The sequence below is a fragment of the Gadus morhua genome, chromosome 22, assembly GCF_902167405.1.
Source record: "Gadus morhua chromosome 22, gadMor3.0, whole genome shotgun sequence".
NCBI lineage: Eukaryota > Metazoa > Chordata > Actinopteri > Gadiformes > Gadidae > Gadus > Gadus morhua.
Window position 1 is genome coordinate 15125195 of NC_044069.1, and position 20766 is coordinate 15145960.

The 20766-nt window shown below is 45.1% G+C and overlaps 2 protein-coding genes across 2 annotated transcripts; one reads left to right on the forward strand and one right to left on the reverse strand.

Annotated features, from left to right (window-relative positions):
- Window positions 1–797: 797 nt before the first annotated feature.
- Window positions 798–5785, reverse strand: trappc3 (trafficking protein particle complex subunit 3). The gene is made up of 5 exons (XM_030347598.1): window positions 5601–5785; window positions 4997–5094; window positions 3827–3926; window positions 2499–2681; window positions 798–1609 (listed from the first exon to the last, which is right to left on the reverse strand). Exons 1-5 carry the CDS (start codon window positions 5640–5642, stop codon window positions 1490–1492), a joined length of 543 nt encoding a protein of 180 aa, XP_030203458.1. The 5' UTR covers window positions 5643–5785; the 3' UTR covers window positions 798–1489.
- A 391-nt stretch (window positions 5786–6176) lies between these two features.
- On the forward strand, window positions 6177–20162 carry smap2 (small ArfGAP2). Its single transcript, XM_030347403.1, has 10 exons — window positions 6177–6657; window positions 15880–16013; window positions 16234–16319; window positions 16603–16681; window positions 17032–17091; window positions 17209–17260; window positions 17489–17646; window positions 17967–18144; window positions 18776–19185; window positions 19492–20162. The coding sequence occupies exons 1-10, from the start codon at window positions 6552–6554 to the stop codon at window positions 19621–19623; spliced, it is 1395 nt and encodes a 464-aa protein (XP_030203263.1). The 5' UTR covers window positions 6177–6551; the 3' UTR covers window positions 19624–20162.
- The last annotated feature ends 604 nt before the right edge of the window (window positions 20163–20766 follow it).

Here is a 20766-nt window from a genome sequence, read left to right on the forward strand (position 1 = left end):
ATTATACGATTCATCTGCTCCCAACACTTTAAGTACATGCCTTCGGACATGATTGTGTAACGGGATGTGAAACTTTGGGAACGCAATGTGCACAGCTCCCTCTGGTGGTCGTGTGTGGTACTCGATTAGAATCATAAGAATTAATGCAGTCATCGACCAATAATGATGACATGCATTTGTATTCACAGACTCTTTACTTTATTCAGTTAGGATCCCATTTCAGATAACTGACTACAGATAAGATTCTTTATCCAAGCCTTCCGTAGTGCTTACAGGCTTAGCTAGGAGTCTAATAAGTATCACAGCTTTGAAGATAACCTTTATATAGATTTATGGGTGCACGCATTAGTTTGTGTGTATGTGTGTATCTGCATGTGCACACACATGTGTGTGAATAGCAAGCTTTGTGAGGCTGATTGAGGAGGTTAAACTCTGGGCCTCACCTCGAATGAAGGGTTGTGTTCTCGGACTTCTGGATGACGCAAGGCCATTCACAGGTGTTACTGCCAGGACTGGCCGTTATCACCTTCAACATCCAGCAAGCCTCCATTCACCATAGAGGCTTTGAGTCTGTTTTTTGTTGTTTCAGACTTAAAAAAAACGGATGTGGTACTCACAGGGAAAATCACTCCCACAATGCACTGAGGCTAAAACTTCAACTACGTGATGCATGTCCAAGCGCTGGTGTGGTGTGCGAGTGCATTCAGGATGTGAGACCCATTAACATGCTCCAGGTTTCCTCCCCCATGCAGTTAAGGCTCCCCTCCCTCTCGCAAAACAGAGCACCTCAGAGATTGTACCGTTAGATATGTCCCGCTTTATTACACAACATATCCAACTCCATAAGTTAACATGCCACCAAGTCTCGCAGCAGCCTCTGGTATGATTAAAAAGACAAAAACAAAAGAAAACTGAAAAACAAACAAATGCATGAGAAGATTAAGATAATTTACAACCTTACAGGAAAAAAAGAAACTTTTTTTTACATGATGGTGACATGGCTGGACTGAGGACCTGACAGCTCTATGTGATGCACGTTTTTCTTATGTCTTCACCAAAGACAAAACAAACAGCTCAAAACCTCTGAGGGAATAGACTATCCCTGAAGAACAGATTAAGCCGTTTTACATAAATGTTGTAATAGTAAAAAAAAAAAAAATTGGGCAACCAGTCTTTACCCCTCTGGTGAAACTGCAACCGTGCTTTCTGTTTTTAATAAAGAACATAAGGAAAAAAGGAGAAAAACACTGACAAATAAAAATAAAATAAGTTTGGGTTAATCGTTTCTGACAGGACAGGTAACCGCCGACGTTGGAAAGCACCAAACCTGAGTCCTGGAATAATAAGAGGTGGGGCCATGTCCCGATTCCTGTGTCCATCCAATGGTTGATCTCACCATTTCAATGTCTCCATCCTGTGTCCAGCGAGACAGAGTGAGGTGAAGGACCCCTCCCCCAGCCCCTCACACTATTTCACCTCCTCCTCAGAGTCACTCATCCCCAGCCGGCAGGTTCTCCTCGATCCTCTTGATGAACTTCATCCGGATCTCCGTCACGTTGTCGCCCCTCAGAGTGTCTTGTGCGAAACGCACGTCTACCGCCATCTGCACCTGAGGCCCCGGGAGACAGTCGACGCGTTAAGGGGACACACACTGACGCATTAAGGGACACACACTGACGCATTAGGGGACACACACTGACGCATTAGGGGACACACACTGACGCATTAGGGGACACACACTGACGCATTAGGGGACACACACTGACGCATTAGGGGACACACACTGAAGCAATAGGAGACACACGCTGACGCAATAGGGGACGGGCATGGGGCATGTGCGCTCAGGAAGGATGCAGGAGGATACCGCTTTGCCCAACTATGCCCTGTATTAAAATGCTTGTGCCTTTGATGATCTGGGTGCTCCAGGCATCTGCGACTTGCTTTAAGGATTAGAGTGTCTAACCCGAAGCCTTACCCTAAATAATGGACGTCCCATTTACATATTAATTTGTTCTTCAAAACTGAATTTAAATTTCAAGGGCTTGAAAAGCACTGCCTTACTTTATAAATGCAGAATATATAAACCAAAGAAGTAGGGGCCAACGCCAGTGTGCAGACTTTATTTCCTTAAAGCTGCTATAGGTAAGATTCTTGAGTTGAAAGAAAGACAGCAGATGATAGAAAAATAATGCAACAAATAAAACAACCTAAAAAATTCCCCTCAATCTCTTCGTTCACCCATCATTGCCAACTGTTGCATTTCACGGTCTTATATCTTAATTGGCTCATGCGGAGGCAGGCAGAAAACGAAAATAGATATTCGTGCAGCAAATTTCAGTCACGAATGAAAGAAAAGACGGCTATGGCCTTTTCAACAAACCTCACTCCAATAACAGCTCTTAAATCGTACCCACAGCACCTTTTAGCACAGAGAAAGGCTGTGACGGAACAGAGTCTGGCGTGAACCAACTGCGTGGGAAACAACACGACCCTCTCACCATCTCCAGGGCTCCACGGAGGACGCCACACAGCAGGTTGGAATAGATGAGGACGTTGTGGTTGTCGGGCAGCTCCACAAAGTCCACCAGCGGGTTGCTCTCCAGGACGAGGGAGAACTCATCCCCCGCCGGGCTCCAGTTGGTCACGCTGGGGGTGACGCCCAGGTACATCTTGAAGGCCACCTGCCGAGCGAGTGGTGGGATCGCGGCATAGACGAGACAGGGAGTGTTATACATGGTGCAATAAATATATAATTGCCAAGCCGTAGGCAGGGAGGTGTGTTGTTGAACAACAATAAAAGTGGAGCCTGGCTTCGACGGAGACCGAAGAGGATATTTGGTTAACGTTGGGATTAAATACGCATCCCAGGTTGAATGTATGCATTTTATGTATTCATCGGGAAGAGCAAGCAAAGGTTGAACAAACAATTCACATTCTTCTCTGTTTTGGCAGCGCAGTGTTGGAACGAGCTCCCTGCTGATGTCCGGACCGCAGTCGCTCACCAGCTCCGCAAAAGTTTCAAGCCTCATTTGTTCACCTACAGTATGAGTTTGTCTAGAGTCTGCATTACCTCCCCCCCTTACTCCCCACCATATCCCTCTCACTTACTTATTGTATGTTGTACATCTTTGCACTTAAAAATAGTAATTAGCATTGTGTAGCATCTTATCCTAGCTAACGTTGTTGTTTGGGTTATCCTTACAATTGTGAGTGCTTGGCCCTATGAACATCTTTACTGTTCCGACAGCGATATTGTTCTTTCTCTTTTTTCCGACAAATGTACTTATTGTAAGTGACTTTGGATAAAAGCATCTGCTAAATGCCTTAAATGTTTATATTAAAACATCCCAAAAACACACCCATGATTACATTATTTAATTTGTATATGGTCTGTGCAAAAGTCATTTGCTATGCTCGCCAACCTATTGTGCCTATGAGACCGTGTTTTGTACATATGAATAAACCATACTACACATATATCATCACATGGGGACGATTAGTCCCACTGCCGGGGTCCATTAGGAGGGGAAACCACCACATTAAGCGATCAATGATTAATGACATAGTCCAATAAGTACACTGTGAAACCATGTCACTCAACACACAGCGCTGCTCCTGCTGTAAGCCTTGCTAGCTTTCCGAGCTCCAGCTAAGTCATCTAAGTCATCTCCCTCTCCCCCTCCCCCTCTCCCTCTCCCTCTCCCGCTCTCTCTCCCTCTCTCTCCCCTCGTTCTAGTCCATCTGTCTGTTTTCATCTCACTTCCTCTCTCACGTCTTGGGAGACGTCCACAGTCACGCTCTGATTGGCTTGGAATCTAGCCGTTACCTTAGCGATGACATCGGCTGTTTCTCGGAAATCCTGACACCTGCCAACGCTGGAGCGTGCCAGGAAGTCCTCGATGAGACGGACGCCAATGTTGTAACCCCTGGGAGAGAGACGTGGAGAGAGAGCCACATAGACGGAGGGATTACTTTAGTTGATACATTTTTACAAGGAGAATTTCATATCATATGTTGTCTTTTCGATTACTTAATTGGCTTTGGCAATGCAAGTTTTCCACGCCAATAAAGAATCTTGAATCTCGAGACACGGAGAGAACGTTAGAGATAGAGAAAGATGTTGGAAAGACTAGTGGAAACGAAATAACCACTTTGTTCTCCGAGACACTTTCTTGGTCTTGCACTTGGTGAAACAAGAGGGTGACTCTGATAAGAAAGGTCTTCTAAAACATGTAGTGCGGCCCGGGTCCTAACCTGGATGGATGCTTGCAAGTGGGGAAAAAAAACGTAACCCAGTGGACACTGTACACTTACTGCCTTGTGCCTTTCCATGACTTAGCCTCGAGGCGCGTCCAAACAGCAAAGAGAAAATGGCATCGGGAATCACAGTACGAAGCATAAGGAAAAGCTGATTAAAACCTGCTGCTTCGTGATCATGATCATCCGTTGGATGTAGCCTTCCATAGCGCCCCTCAAGCATTATGTTTTCTTCCCTTCCCTGGTAACGGTGCAGGCTTCAACACCCACCATGGGATATGATTAAAACTAGTTTGACCGCCAAACCTCCATGCATCGACTCTTGTCCAGTTCATTCCCAGACATCATGTGGCAGACAGAGGGGCAGTTGAATGTGTCAGAGTAGCAGGAGGTTGCGAGATCCGTAACGAGATATCCCACAAACAAACAATCTGGTCATTATGTGGGTGAGCGATGGATGGACTACAAATATGACGGATGAGGGGAGGTACAGTGCATTTCTGATCAACAAGTCGTGATGTTAATGTAATACTCACCAAAGCAACAGTTGCTTTGCTATTGTGATAGATACAAAACGGTTGGCTACTTGTTTTTTTTTTAACTGCATATGGATGTAGCTAGTAGTTGTTAACTTTGGTTATTTAGTGAGTGAGATTGAGTAGTTACAGAATATTACATGTTTTGGCCTGTGGTAGTTTTGTTATTACAATTGACCAACTGTCCTAGTAACAGAACTTACATCTTGTCCAGCTGTTTGTTGACTTCCTCGTCGTTCTCATAGTCCTTACACAGCTGGGTCACCAGAGCCCCGTAAGTGAGAGTGAACAGCTCAGAGTTCTGCAAAGCAAGTGACAGCAGGAAAGAAAGTATATGGACATACGTTTAACAACACCTTTAGTAGCATATAATAACATTGGTATACGTTCTTCCAGCCAAAATCCAATTAAAAAGACCTGACCGAGTGACATGTCCACCATGGTCTGAACTATTCATGAGGCCCGGGATCAACAATTCTACAGAATAATCCATCAATAATGCAGTAACGTAAGATAAATACGTTTTGTTCAGGGGGTAACGACTACAGGAGCGATAATTAAGCTACAACTCATACATTCACTCCAAACCTCCCGGTTCTCATTCAACACCGCTCATCAAACATTTAAAAGGTGATGTTTTAAAAAGACGCCGTTTCCTTTAATCTCTCTACACAGACTGACCGATCCGTCACAACACAGATATTTGAATTAGTCTAACGTTAGATGGATTGCTAACAGTAGCATAAGTCGCTAAACCGACCAGCTGGCGGGGAGACGAACAGCGGTGGCGGCGGGGGAGACACTCACCATCTTCTTGTTGTCTGTCGTTCGGTTGGACTGCCTAGACATTGTGTCTAACGTTACAGCGGACGGCTGGCTATGTATTAATCTTTTATTTATTTGTTTTCCACTGGGCAATTCCCGTGATTAAAACCTTGGAAGTAGTTTTCCGGTCAGCTGTCAAAGTGCAGCCCCGGAGCACGTGTGAGCGCCACCTGGTGTTCCGGAGGATGAACGGGTGACTGCATTACTCAGATTGACCAGGAGATGGCATGCTTTCTTCCGTCTTTTGTAAACCGTGTAAATAGCGTGTATTTGTAAACCAATGAGTTAAACATTTAGATTATTAGAAATTATAACGTGTAAACATATGTTATAACACATTTAGTTAATTACCATGAATGACCTTATCGGACAACATAATTATAATACTAATTGACTGTGTGTGTGTGTGTGTGTGTGTGTGTGTGTGTGTGTGTGTGTGTGTGTGTGTGTGTGTGTGTGTGTGTGTGTGTGTGTGTGTGCGATGTGCGCGCGCTCACGCTAGTGTTTATGAGGCGCGTGTGTGACCGTGTAGGCTGTGTGTACGCATGTGCGCGCACGCTGGTGTGGCGGCCGCTGCCAGTAACAGCCAGGGGGAAGTAAGAGGAGGACAGTTGGAGGAAGAAGCCTCGCTAGAAATTAAAGGGATACAGATGCGCCCGTGAAAGTCGAGGAGCGATTATTGTTTGTTTTTTTAAAGAAAATACACTAGTAGGCTATAACAACTCAAACAACGTGCATGCCGGGTCGTTTAAAAAGAAAATATCGCAGCGTAGTGACAATCCAGCTTTAATCGACCGAAAGGACAAGGAACACAGCGCATCTGCTGCATTGTAGTCTACTTGTCTATTTGACATAAACCCTGGCGTAATACTATTAGACAATTTGCTAACAGCCTGCGAGGACAACGGGCTCTGGAGGTGTTGATAGAGTGCAATGATGACTGGCAAATCTGTGAAAGACATTGACAGATACCAGGCTGTCCTCAACTCACTATTAGCGCTCGAAGAGAATAAATTCTGCGCTGACTGCGAGTCGAAAGGTAGGTTTTCTACAAATGTTAATTTCCGTACTCGATGGTTGATAGGCTGTGGTGGGAACTCTGTGCGTGTAGACTATGTGTGTGAATGGGAATCAACATCCCTTTACCCTTACACTAGAAAATGCGGCGTTGCACTCATCGTTCGACCAATTACATAGTACTATGCAGAAAAAAACGTCATGTCCCACGAGGCGAGATGGAGTGACACCTGCACTGACTTTTGGTTGCCCCAACCAAACCCTTATAGATCCCCGAGGATAAACACACCAACTAGCTCACAACCATTATCGACATGTGTAGTGCAGGTCAGGACCCAAATAATAACGTACTATATGACTATTTATTAAAATGTGTGACTCAAGTATTTTTTTTAAAAAAAAACCTGGGAGTGATCAGCAATGGCTGATTGGCTATGTTGTTGATGGCAAAACATAGGGAATGTTCCTGCAGCCCCTTTGTACGGTCTAAAATGTGAACATAACAAAAACATACAGGCTATCTTCTTGTCAAGTGCTAATTACACAACCAGTTCCATAGGGAAGGCTAATAGGTGCCTTGCAATTGCCGCCTGGAATTTGCTACATATCAACGCCTTACAAATGCTCCTATTAGGACATTGAGACCACTTTCATCAAGGTTATAGCAATACATGTTTTGTGTATCCTTCACAGAGAGAACTCCAACCTGTCTGGGTGAAAGCTTTATATTTGGGCATTAGTGAATGGAACATATGTTTTCGCCTCTAGTCGTTCATATGTGGTAAAAATGCTTTTAGCCCTATTTGCGGGCCATGCTGGGGTTTCTGTGTTTTGGTCGGACTGGCCACATTGTCAATGACCAACCAGGGCATATCAAGTTACAAGCTGTTTTGGCTAATGGTGAACTGAAAAAAGGTTTACGCCTATTTAGAAGTGATGCGGTTCACACAAATATTTAACAACAGATGACATGTGTTTGCATTACAAGGATACAAGGCATGTGTGTTGTACAGAGAGAAAGACTAACAGAAGTCAGACTCAACACAAAAATGACCAGTAAGCAGGGTTTTCCGTCTTATGTACTAGGTTTGTTGACATGCAGTCAATGCTCTTCAGAAGTTAAATAATAACTATAGTGTCTTATTCAGAATAAGGTGTTTGCTTGCAATTGACCGTGGGCCTTATATGGGCATGTATTAAATTCAAAAGCAGCAACAGAGGATGTGAGGATTTAGTTCTGTCACAAATGGACCAAGGGCACATTTCAAATTAAATATCCCAAATAAGGTGTTCCACATTGAAGTTAAGACTTTGAAAAGATAACCTTGTTCTGATTTAAATCTGCCATGTAATAACTTTCCAAATTCCCAAACAATTCCTATCATTCATATATGTCTGTTTATTAGTACCTTGCATTAAACAATAATGCTATAGTTCCAGTGTCCAATCAATGTGCTTTGGCACAGCCTCCAGAAACCTCTGCCAGGCAAACAGGAAGTTACCATTTATTCTGACCAGTCATGGAGAGATCTGACCTTACTCTATTTGCTTACGCAAACAATTCCAAGGTGATTCAAGGCAGCTTCGCTATCTCTCTCGCGCTCTCTCTCACTCTCGCTCTCTCTCTGTCTCTCTGTCTCTCTCCCTTCTCTCTCTCACTCTCGCTCTCTCTCTGTCTCTCTGTCTCTCTCCCTTCTCTCTCTCACTCTTGCTCTCTCTCTGTCTCTCTGTCTCTCTCCCTTCTCTCTCTCACTCTCGCTCTCTCTCTGTCTCTCTCCCCTCTCTCTCTCTCTCTCTCTCTCTCTCTCTCTCTCTCTCTCTCTCTCTCTCTCTCTCTCTCTCTCTCTCTCTCTCTCTCTCTCTCTCTCTCTCACACTCTTTTTTTTGGGGGGGGAGTGGTTATTGGCATATTAGTTGCACTTCATTGCTCAATCTCATCATTGATTGAATTCCTAAATGCAAGCCTATAAAATAACATCACCACTAAAAATATCCCACTGCCCTTGCTATCTCTATCAAAAGAAGCTAAGTGAAAACTAAAAATGGAAATCTGAGAAAACAATCTTCCCTTCACTGTCAGTCCCTCTCTGTTCTGCCCTTTTGTAAAGCAGCCATTTCTGACGGATATACAATGACCCAGTAAAGTTAAGATTAGAAGATTAGAAAGAAATGGTGTAGCTTATACGGCTTTGTCTGCTCAAAAGCTCCCAGTATTCACTTGGGAATCCGAGGCTGCACTTTCAGCGTCAGTGGCCGGATGGCAGGAGTCTAGGGAAATACTTAAAGAGTAATGGACCCAATTAAGCAGGCCAGGCCAATTAGCCACACCTGCTCACCTATATTCTTCATTCTTAACTCATTCTACAGTAATGCTATTCTGCAGTCATGCTATCCCAAGGCTATGAAGGCACTATAAGTGAGCTAGCAAACATGTTTTATTTTTGAATGCATAAAGGCACACAGACAGACACGCATCCAAACACAGACACAAGCGGCCGGGGTATGTCTGGCTGCGTAGCTCGTATTACTGTGGCTAACCATTGGCCTAGTCTAATTAGACTTTAGATTAGATGTGGGGTAATGAGAGAAAATAGAAATCGGCCCGCAAATTACACTCACACACCAACACACACCCACACACATATCTTTCCCTTGCACATTTAAGTGAATGTTCGATTTCCAGCGTTCTCTACATCTAAACTATAGCTGTTCATATTCATATATCATCTGACTTCAACATTTGCGCAACAGTTCTGCTAAATTGCTGGTATAAAGTATCAGAATGGGTCGTCAGACCGCCGTGGTAACGGCATGGGAGTTCTCCAGGAATACCGACGGTCCATCTACTCTGTGTCCTGCTCGGCAGATAAACGTTCCTGGTGCTTTATTCCCTCCCTCTATTTCATTCTCCTCTTTTCATTAAAGGTTTAAATCAGAAGGCTGCCTAATTAAGTTTGTAAATCTCTGACCTACCATCGCTGCAGTGTAACCAACAGGATGCAAGGCAGAAAGATAGAGTGGGGGCGAAGTACATCGTGAGAGGTGAGAGAGAGGTAGAGAAAGAGGAGATGAAGCACAAGATAGATTCCGTAATTAGTATTGTTTGTCGACAAGTCACAACAGCATTGGCGATATCGTAAACAAACACGGCCATATATGTATAGCCAGTATGGCTGTGACTGTATTCAACTGCCAGACACGCTGCTCCTCTGCCAGACATCTGGACATGTGGTGCTGAATGGGCTTTGGCTTTAATCCTGTTTGCCCTGACGTAGATTAGTTGTGTCATCGCCTTCGCCCTTCTGAGTGGTTAAAGAGCAAGTAGCAGAAAGAACACAGGGGGGTACACACACGCACGCACACACACACACACACACACACACACACACACACACACACACACACACACACACACACACACACACACACACACACACACACACACACACACACACACACACCTGTATCTCATGATTAAAGTGATGAGCAGGAATCATTATAGAAGCCTATAATGTAACATTTCAATGTTTGATTCTATTACATTTTCAAGGGACATTTACACCTGTAATAATTGACTTTTCCTGTTCCGTAATTCTTGTCTCTGTTGTCTTTTTGTGAATGTATGGAAAACAAAATCATCTGATGGTAAACGGGAACTGCTTTATTCAGGCTCAATCCCAGCCCTTATAACTTCCCTAATGAGACTGTTGTGTCTGTCTGAAATGTTCGTTTTATTGTTAGTCCTGGTTTCCCAAAAGCTGCTATTTTCTGGCTCCTCGCGATACGGTATGATCAGAGGACTGAAGGTGCGAGACATGTCCAGCGGCATGTGTGGTCCATGTGTGTGTGTGTGTGTGTGTGTGTGTATGTGTGTGCGTGTGTGCTTGTGTGTTTTCGCCTCGGCCCTCCATTCCCTCCTGTTCCTCCACCTGTACGCCTCCAGGTATTGTTCTTGCCTCCATTGTGCTCGTGAACTGCATGCACAATGCACACACACGCGCCGTGGGTTTGACGCGGTTGCCGTGGAGACATCACCTGGCAATGATGTCTCCCCCCGGGCCCCTCCCGACAACAATGACAACGAGCCGCCGTCGTCCTATCAGACGAGCTGTGAAGGAGGGCCTCTGGAGGCGCTGGCCACTACTAGCTCCACCCCTCTCCCTCTCTCCACCACCCCCACCCTTCTCTGGCTGGTGTGGTTTCACACTGCGGTCAGAGAGAGCGGACCAAATGCTAAACCTTTTTTGGTTTTCTATTTTATTCCAGTGGTCCATTAGTCTGATATTTTAACTGAATTGTCACTGTTGTGTCTGACTTTTGACTTTAGCCTGGTACTGTTTTGTTGGTTTTTGTGGACTTTTTGACGGATAAAAAAGCTCGCTAACCATGTTGCCATTTTCAAATATTAGTATTCCGTTTTTTTTTTGTTTTTTTTTATGTCGGTTGATGCCGATAAAACATGTAATGCATAGACACTTGTTAGTCAGTATGTTATCTATATTATCTTCATAAATGATCTAACACTTAACACAATATGAAAAGCGGGCAAAGGCTCAGTCTTGTTGCCTGTTGATTTTGGGAAACAAAACAACAGAAAATGATATTGCATCTTCTTGGCAGGGTTACAACCAGGTAGCCTGTACAAGAAAGAATCTCGCATGCTCATGTTACAATTCCTCTGCAGAAAGGTCTGGCCTCCCTCCCATCCCAAATTTATGCCCGGTACGAAACAGACCGACCAATTGCAACGGTTTATCTAACATTGAGGCGGGATGAATAGGATGACGGTTCAGGCACGACGTAAAGGCATTTCATCATCAACAGAGATGTCTGCTGCTGGTATAGAATTGTTTGTTGATTCCACTATCGAGACAGAGCTGCGTTGCTCCGGGCTGCGTCACCTGTTTCTTTGCTATGATTGGTTGTAGGCCTATCCAACTACGTTCAGAGGCATGTTGGTCTGCGCCCATTGGTGACGCCCCTTGGAAATTGAAGATGAACTCAGAGTTTCCAGCCTACAGTTTGTAATTTGTCTGGCGATGCCAGGCTTCAACCAGGGGTGTTAAAAAAAAGCATACTTATGCATACTGTTTCATTTTAACTATTTAAAACATTTTTTACTTTTATTCCACCTCATCTCAATGCATGCATGTCACTTTTTCACTGTAATTAATGTATCACACAGACCCCAACTTGATACAGCTAGTTCACTTTAGTCTAGGAAACAGGGCACATTTTTGCTGTCTACTATCCGGTCTGGCCGATGCCTACATAGATGTTAATTAATCTTTCCTAGAATGCTGATGGGGGCGTTAAAGTCAAGTACCATCGATTCATAACACTAATGGTTTAAAAACAAGCAAGCTGCTGTTGATTAAAGAGTTACACTTGATTCCCTTATTTAGCAGGATATTATGTAACCCATAGCAACAGAGGTCAGAGTGAAACCTCTTTTAAATTGCGTTAAAAAACAATTAGCAAAGAAAGAAGAAGATGAAAGCAACAGCCGTAATGCGTGTCTGATAATGTGTGCGCGGATGCAAGGGGGCGTTTGTGTTTGAGTCTATATTATTGGGTCGCAGGGTGTTTCTGAGCTCTTTCTGGTCTGGGTTTCTTCCGAAATTGTCGATGCGTCATGTGTGTTTGTGTGTGCGTGTGTGTATCTGTTTGCATGCGGATGTAAAGATGTGTTTTGCATGTGTTTGTCTATGATTAGTCCATACATACAGGGCACGATGCATGTATACAAATACATGCAGACCCATGTGTTTGAGGGGGGTTGGTGGGTTTAAGGTATATACGTATTATGCTTTGAAACAAATTTAAATTGGGTATTTGTTGACTCGTGCCCCTACTCAGTTTGATCATCCACCACCGTAGAGCTCCAAGCGCGGGGGTTATAATAGCTTGTGCATTGACTCATGCCTTGCACCGGTAAAGCTATACGTGGCTTTGGAAGAGTGTGGGACAGCGTTATTCAGAGCTCGGTGTGGGGAAGAAAGAAAGAAATGGAGCAAACAATAACAAACAGGCCCTTCTTACTCAAGAGCAGCAGATGTAGGCGATTTTGTAGGTCACCACAAATCGGTTCACATCGCTGTGGCGGTTCCTTTGTTCAAAAATACTTTTCTGATTATTCTTTCCTGGCCATCCAACAGGCTTCCACACATTGCAGATGGGGAGGTTGGGGGGGGGATGGGAGAGTATAGGGGGATGGGGCAACATAGTCTCTAGAAGGTTAGGGTGTTGGACTCTGTTGAGCCTTTAATAGTCAAACAGAGAAAGAAACATCGAGTTGTCCGACACATACAGTCCCTTGACTGAAGGCATCCTGCACCAGGTGTTGGCTTTGGTTCCTCTGTTTATTCGTTGCAGGGTTGACTCAGGTCTTAGCAGCCACAGCTCCATAATACCCTGCAGCAAGGCCGATTAGCTCAACACATGCATGCTCAACTGACCTCACACACACACACGCGCACACCCACCCACACACACACACACGCACACACACACATACGCACAAACACACACACACACAAACCCACACACAGAGCTCTTGAACCCATCCCTAGTAGAATAATCAGTGGCTTGAGAGTAATGTGCAGGAATGACTGATTTACATACCGAGTCACAGCTCTCCACAAGCAATATGCAAATATGCAGGGAAGAATACATTTGAGACACTGGTCATTGAAAAAAGGATAAGGATAAGAATGAGCAGGGAGGAAAGACAAGGGGTTCACATGCACTGGCTAGAAGCAATTTGCCTTCTCATTTCTCTCTCACTAATTTCTCTCTCACTCATTCCCTCTCTCTCTCTCTCTCTCTCTCTCTCTCTCTCTCTCTCTCTCTCTCTCTCTCTCTCTCTCTCTCTCTCTCTCTCTCTCTCTCTTTTACTCTCTATTTCAGTCTCCCTGCTGCTCTTTCTCCTTCAATGCCTCTCTTTATATATATTATCCCGCCCCGTTTCAGTGTTTACAGTGGTTAAGTTGGCTTTGCTGAGTAATTCTATTATTAGCCATTAGGGCTAATGCTGGAGCCAGACAGTCAGGAGGATGGAGGGGGACATGCAGCCTGTTATTAGGACGCCCTGCCTGCCCTTTATGTCCTATCGGCTGATTCCTCTCTCTCTCTCTCTCTCTCTCTCTCACTCTCTCTCTCTCTCTCTCTCTCTCTCTCTCTCTCTCTCTCTCTCTCTCTCTCTCTCTCTCTCTCTCTCTCTCTCTCTCTCTCTCTCTCTCTCTCTCTCTCTCTCTCTCTCTCTCTCTCTCTCTCTCTCTCTCTCTCTCTTTCAGTTTCCTTTCGCTCTGGAGCAATTATGCACTTATAAGGACCTATGGGGTTTAGCCAAGAGTACATCGGTTCACATTTACTTCACTCAACAGTTTATGTTAATAATTCAGATGTTGGTTTAGTATTCTATATATATTACGATAAATTGTACTTCACATAAACTATTGTTGTTTTGCCAAATTGTACTGTAATATGTTATGCAAAAAAGTGATGCTTGAATTTATTATACGTACCACTAACATTTATCTAGTCACTTCAGTTATTTATTTTTATGTTGATGGACCAATAATAACAGGTCATAGCCTTTGAATAATTCAGCGAACCAGTCAGCAATAAACACACCAATAAACCACAGAAAGGTCAGTATTGCGGTAGTTTGTGGTCGACAAATGTATTTCCGCTTTTTTCGCATCCAAAATTATCTTTGTAAATAGCGAATTGTTTAATTGTATTGGCCAGCAGAGTCAAAGTTGAGTGCTGTACTCAGAGAGTTTCACCTCCATCTAGTGGTTCAATAGAGAACCACGCCAGAGCCCGAACTAGAGATAGATTTATTATGAGGATAGATAGATAGATAGATAGATAGATAGATAGATAGATAGATAGATAGATAGATAGATAGATAGATAGATAGATAGATAGATAGATAGATAGATAGATAGATAGATAGATAGATGGATAGATGGATGGAGAGAGAGAGAGAGAGAGAGAGAGAGAGAGAGAGAGAGAGAGAGAGAGAGAGAGAGAGAGAGAGAGAGAGAGGGAGAGAGAGAGAGAGAGAGAGAGAGAGAGAGAGAGAGAGAGAGAGAGAGAGAGAGACGGAGAATGTGTGTGAGAGCCAGAGAGAAAGAGAGGGAGAAAGAGAGGGAGAGAGAGAGAGGGAGAGAGGGGGATTTAATTTAATTGGGTAGAGAACGAGGTGCCAAGTGTTGAAGTGCATTCTCTTTGAAGCTGGCTCCCTCAAGAGGACGGTTGCATAATTTGAGCAACAACAACAGAAATAGCTGGCAAGCAATGTTTTTCCTCATCTACCATATAGCACCCAGTTCTGGACCAGAATTGCAGATGAATCCACTTACCCCAATGCTGTCAAACACTGCCAGTATTTAGCTTTGGTTTTATCACTCAAAGTACTTAAATTGACGCCTTTTTTGTCACTCACGGCACTTAAAATGTCGGCTTTGTTCCTGCATGTACACAGATACACAACATGTTTCTGTGTGCTGATGCCTGTAAAGAAAAGATACACGGCTTGTAACTGCATGACTCAGGTTCTAAAGTCCCTTTAGAACCTGTAGCTCTGACTCTGCCTTTTACATAACTGCCAATTCAATGTGTTTGCGTGTGTGTGTGTGTGTGTGTGTGTGTGTGTGTGTGTGTGTGTGTGTGTGTGTGTGTGTGTGTGTGTGTGTGTGTGTGTGTACACACGTGTTTGTGTGTTTGCATTCTTGAAAAACTAAGTAACAGATACATAATAAATGTGCCCCTCTCTCTCTCTCTCTCTCTCTCTCTCTCTCTCTCTCTCTCTCTCTCTCTCTCTCTCTCTCTCTGTCTCTCTCTCTCGCTCTCTCTAAGCCCAGTGGGCACATACTAGCCTTGGATCCAATAATATGCCAAGATACCAGCGAGACACATGGGGAACGGCTGTGTTTCCCTAATGAATTCATTCACATTAAATTAGGTTTCAGGCCTGTCTATCTCATCTATAATTGGACTAAAATGAATCTTTCACGTCATCGTCATAAGTGTCCCGACCAACCCCCTACATCTCATACCCTGTCTTTCTCTTGATGCTCCTGCGGTCAATTTCTGTCTTATCTAACGTATTCTGCCTGGTAACCCTTGGTTCAATTAAAGTATCCTTTAATACTAATCCTCTCCCTCTCTCCCTCTCTCCCTCTCTCTCTCTCTCTCTCTCTCTCTCTCTCTCTCTCTCTCTCTCTCTCTCCAGGTCCGAGATGGGCGTCCTGGAACCTGGGCATCTTCGTGTGTATCCGGTGTGCCGGGATCCACCGGAACCTCGGGGTGCATATCTCCAAGGTCAAGTCGGTCAACTTGGACCAGTGGACGCAGGAGCAGGTTCAGGTCAGAGGTCACACACTGTGGGCAGGGTTCTGTTTAGGATGTGACAGGAGGGGTCATGGACCCGTGTATTGCACTGAAATTCCTTAGTTCAGACATTATGTTGGCTGTTCCACACCGCCAAAGATAGAAACAAGCTATCTAACGAAAGAAAATAGAGTCTTACAGAAACCCTTAAACCCTGAACGTAAGGCTAGCTTTCTAAGTTTCCTCTGTTTTCTAGTGTGTCCAGGAGATGGGGAACGCGAAGGCCAAGCGACTGTACGAGGCCTTCTTACCTGAGTGCTTCCAACGCCCCGAGACGGACCAGTATCCTCATCATACTGCCACTGATTCAGAGAGAGAGAGAGAGAGAGAGAGAGAGAGAGAGAGAGAGAGAGAGAGATGGAAAAAGAGAGAGAGTGAGACACACACACACACACACACACACACGCACAGACAGACACAGATAGAAAGACAGACAGACAGACAGACAGACAGACAGACAGACAGACAGACAGACAGACGGGCGAAAAAAGGAAGGGCGAGAGATTGGATAAAGAAGAGAGTCAAGGTGCATGGCTTTTGTTTGTTTCCTTGACATGCTGCGCAGGTCGTCAGAGATTTTCATCCGGGACAAGTACGACAAGAAGAAGTACATGGACAAGGTCATCGACATCAAAATGCTCAGGGTATGTGCAAACACACACACACACACAAACACACGCTCACACACACACACACACACACACACACACACACACACACACACACACACACACACACACACACACACACACACACACACACACACACACACACACACACAAAGACAGAAAGATGAACACCCTTTGAGAGACTCTGACCTAGCTATCTCCCATTGCCTGTGTGCCATTCCCACCTGGTGGCTCATGTTAGCATAGCATTAGCCTAGCATTATAATAGGAACGGAACTGAGATTAGACATTAAAAGAGCAAGGATAAAACCCTTGAATACACACACTAACAACTTCACCTCACCCCTGGAATCATCTCTTTGCAGAAAGAAAAGAGCTGTGGCAACATACCCAAGGAGCCTGTCGTGTTTGAGAAGATGAAACTGGTAATTTTACACTTGCATGCCCTCACAGTGGTCATACAGGGATTCTTTTTTCTGTGGGCAATTTGTTGAACAGTCTGAATATTGCCTTTCTTTTTAAATTTTTTGTTCTGACACCAGAAACGAGAAGTCAGTCCACAGCCACAGACCGTCACAGACTTGCTAGGATTAGGTATGCACAAACACACGCATGCACGCACGCATGCACACGCACGTCAGAAGCGCCATTTCAACAAAAATGGATGCAGAGATATACGCTTTAATTTCTCAGAAAATGTCAGAGGCACAAACACACACACACACATAGAAACACACATGAATGCAAACACTTGTACAACCACATTTATAACAAGTGTATCATTGTATACAATAATCATAGCGTGAACCTTTCTACTCATAGATGCCCCTGCTCCCAGTCCAGCTAAGTTACGCACTGGGAGGTGTATTCCAGAGGAGGGGGAGAGCCCAGTACTGGCTAACCCAGCCCTGGCGCACTCTGCCTTGGACCCGTTCAGCTCTCCGCCGCTCCCCGCCTCCGTTTCCTCGAGCCAAATGCCAGTAAGAGGATGCATGATGCATTCGGCCTGTGTCACCTTTTTGTTCATAGGGGTGAAAATACTCTGCTATATACTTTGTTTGTTGTCCCTCTCACTCGCTTGACTTTATCTCTCCCTCTGACTTTGTCTCTCCCTCTGATTCTCTATTTTGTCCTCTGTCTCCCTCTTCCTCTCTCTCTCGCTCTCTCTCTCTCTCTCTCTCGCTCTCTCTCTCTCTCTATTGTAGCAGTTGGACAATTGATCAAAGGAAAAATAATAATTTCAACCTAATATATTATAACAGAGTATGCAGTAAGTCTCACTCTGTCTCTCTCTCTCCAGGCCAACTCCATGCCCAGAAGTAGAGTAGCAGCATCGGTCCCTGAGAACCTCAGCCTCTTCCTGGACCCGCCGTCCAGAAGGGAGGAAGGCACCAAGGTGAAGAAGCTGTCCAAGGACTCCATCCTCTCCCTCTATGGCTCCGCCCCCTCCGTACACGCCAATGCCATGGCCGCCCAAGGTGAGCCATGAAAAATAATCACTTTCCAAGCGATCCTCTGTTGTTAGAATCTCCTCCAACATTGTAGCTCCTTCACTTACTTGATATGACATCTGGTTCTGAGTAGCTCCGCGCGATCCTGTGTCCCTCAATTGCTTTGGCATTCAAGATAGGGTTGGCAATTTGGAGAAATCAGCCAGAGTAAGCTTGGTTTTTGGAAAGTATCTAACTGAAAAGAATTCCACCCCTCCTTTGAGGCCTTCCCCCTGAGCCACTCCCTGAACGCATGTGACCAGCTCGCTAACTTCAATCATATGTTTGCACTGTCTATTGTCTTGCTCACTGAGTGCATGGGCAGAGTGTGCATAGCTAGCTTGGTAGCTAATGGACTAGCCAATAAACCAATTATTTGATTTATTAATTGGTGTCAGGATGTAAGGAAAATGTCAACAAATATGACAAAAAACGCTTCTAAAATAAATTGCCTTCCCTATCCTAACTCTTCTAGGGTCAGGGGTTTCCCACTAGGGTTGACCATGTGAATCAATGTATGACCTCATGTCTCGTGTCTCCGCTGAAGACACCTGCAGTGGGTCAGATGTTCAGGCCTTTCACCTGTTGGTTGTCTTTTGCCCTCTGTTCTGTCCGTCAGCCGGCCTGTACATGAATCAGCTGGGCTACCCAAACCATCCGTACCGAGGCTCCTTCCACTCGTTGGGCCAGATAGGAGGAATGGGCGGCGCCATGATGCCATCGCAGATGGCCATGTCGGGGCGGTCGCAGAGCTCCATGGCCATCGGAGGGCACCAGAACGGCATGATGGGTGCACATGCCCAAGTGGGCGTGGCCCAACAGCAGTACATGTCCGGCATGATCAGGCCCCAGGGCATGATGGGACATCAGCAGAACGGCATGATGGGACAGCAGCAGAACGGCCTTGGGGGACAGCAGCAGAACCCCATGATGCAGCAGCCGATGGGCGGTATGGCCGGCCTACCTCAGCAGCAGGTGTACGGAGCACTTGGCCAGCAGCCCCAGCAAGTGCAGTGGAATGTTTCCCAGGTAGGCTCTATTGTATTGACTTGGAGATTTGGCGGTGACCTCACCATACAGTATTACAAAGATTTTTGAGTTCCAATGTTTGTATTGGGTTTTATATTTACATGGTTTAATGGTTCGAGGCAAACAGTTCCTTCATTATTTTTTAAATGAATGTGGCCGAACAGAACAGAAAGAACAAATTTACTTTTGGCCTCTGTAGGACCGTACCATTATTTTGCTTCCATAACGAACATTTGTTGACATTTGTGGTTTACATTTGATTTTAAACAATTTAATAACAACTTGATTTCTTGACCTTTCTTTCAGGTGAACCAACAAATGGCCGGCATGAATTTCTTCGGGACCAATGGCGGCGCCGCGACGGGAAAAGGCGGGAAACAGACGGAAAAACCGACAACCTCAAGCACCGCCCACATGGCGGCACATGTCTGGAAATGAAGCCTTCCGTCCGCGGATGGTGACGGTGACGTTGAGGAATGACCTCATAAAGATATGTGGATTTTAAACCTAACATTTCTATAGCAAGCAAGGAGGAGGAGGCCGAAGCGGAGGGAGGGGTTGAGTCGGGCCAGGGAGAAGTTGGAGACCCATGTGGAAAAAATGGTTGAGGTTTGGCAGGATACGAATACTACCTCTCTCGCTCTCTCCCTTCCCTCTCTATCTCTCTCTCTCTCTCTCTCCCTCTTTCTCTCCCATGCACACACATGCTTCCTTTCCCCATCCAGGGCAGCGTTTTGCAGATCTCTGTTGTTGCCCTGACAACCCTCTGTAGCCCAGACAAACGCGGGCAAACCCAGACACCTCGGAATACAGGTCCCAGAGTCCCGTCGCAAAACCTTTGGGTAGTGGCTGCCAGCTAGGACGGCACATCTCCATACAAGTGTGTGTGTGTGTGTGTGTGTGTGTCTGTGTGTGTGTTCGTGTGTGCGTGTGTGTGTGTGTGTCTGTGTGTGTGCGCGTGTGTGCGTGTGTGTGTGTGTGTGTGTGTGTCTGTGTGTCTGTGTGTGTGTGTGTGCGCGTGTGTGTGTGTGTGTGTGTGTGTGTGTGCGTGTGTCTGTGTGTGTGTGTGTGTGTGTGTGGATTGTGTGTGTGTGTGCGTATGTGTGTGTGCCTCGGCTGGTGTCCACTACCCATCTCTAGCCGTGGCCTGATTATATAAACCACTAGAGACAGGATAAGCTTGTCACTTATTATTATTATGATCATTATTTTTGCATTAATATATAAGACCCCCACTGTTGGAGGAGACATAGCCGCTACAACAACAGCTACCTGAAGAGCTCATAACCGGCAAATGTTCATTCCAGGTTTCAGGAAGAATCATGTTTTCATCTACTATACTCGCTGGAAGGTCCTCAGGCGAGATAATTGGAAAACCAAAGATCAATACTAGCTTTATTTGTTCGTACCATATTCCAACGTGCTTTGTGACGGTTGTACTACATCTAATGGGATTACACACAGATGTCTCTGTACAACAATAAGGGCATCAGACGCAGTTCATCGCAGTACTTTTAGTTGTGCCGCGGAGGGTAAAGCCCTATGGACCAACAGCTGTTCCGGGGTGGACTCTTCCCATGG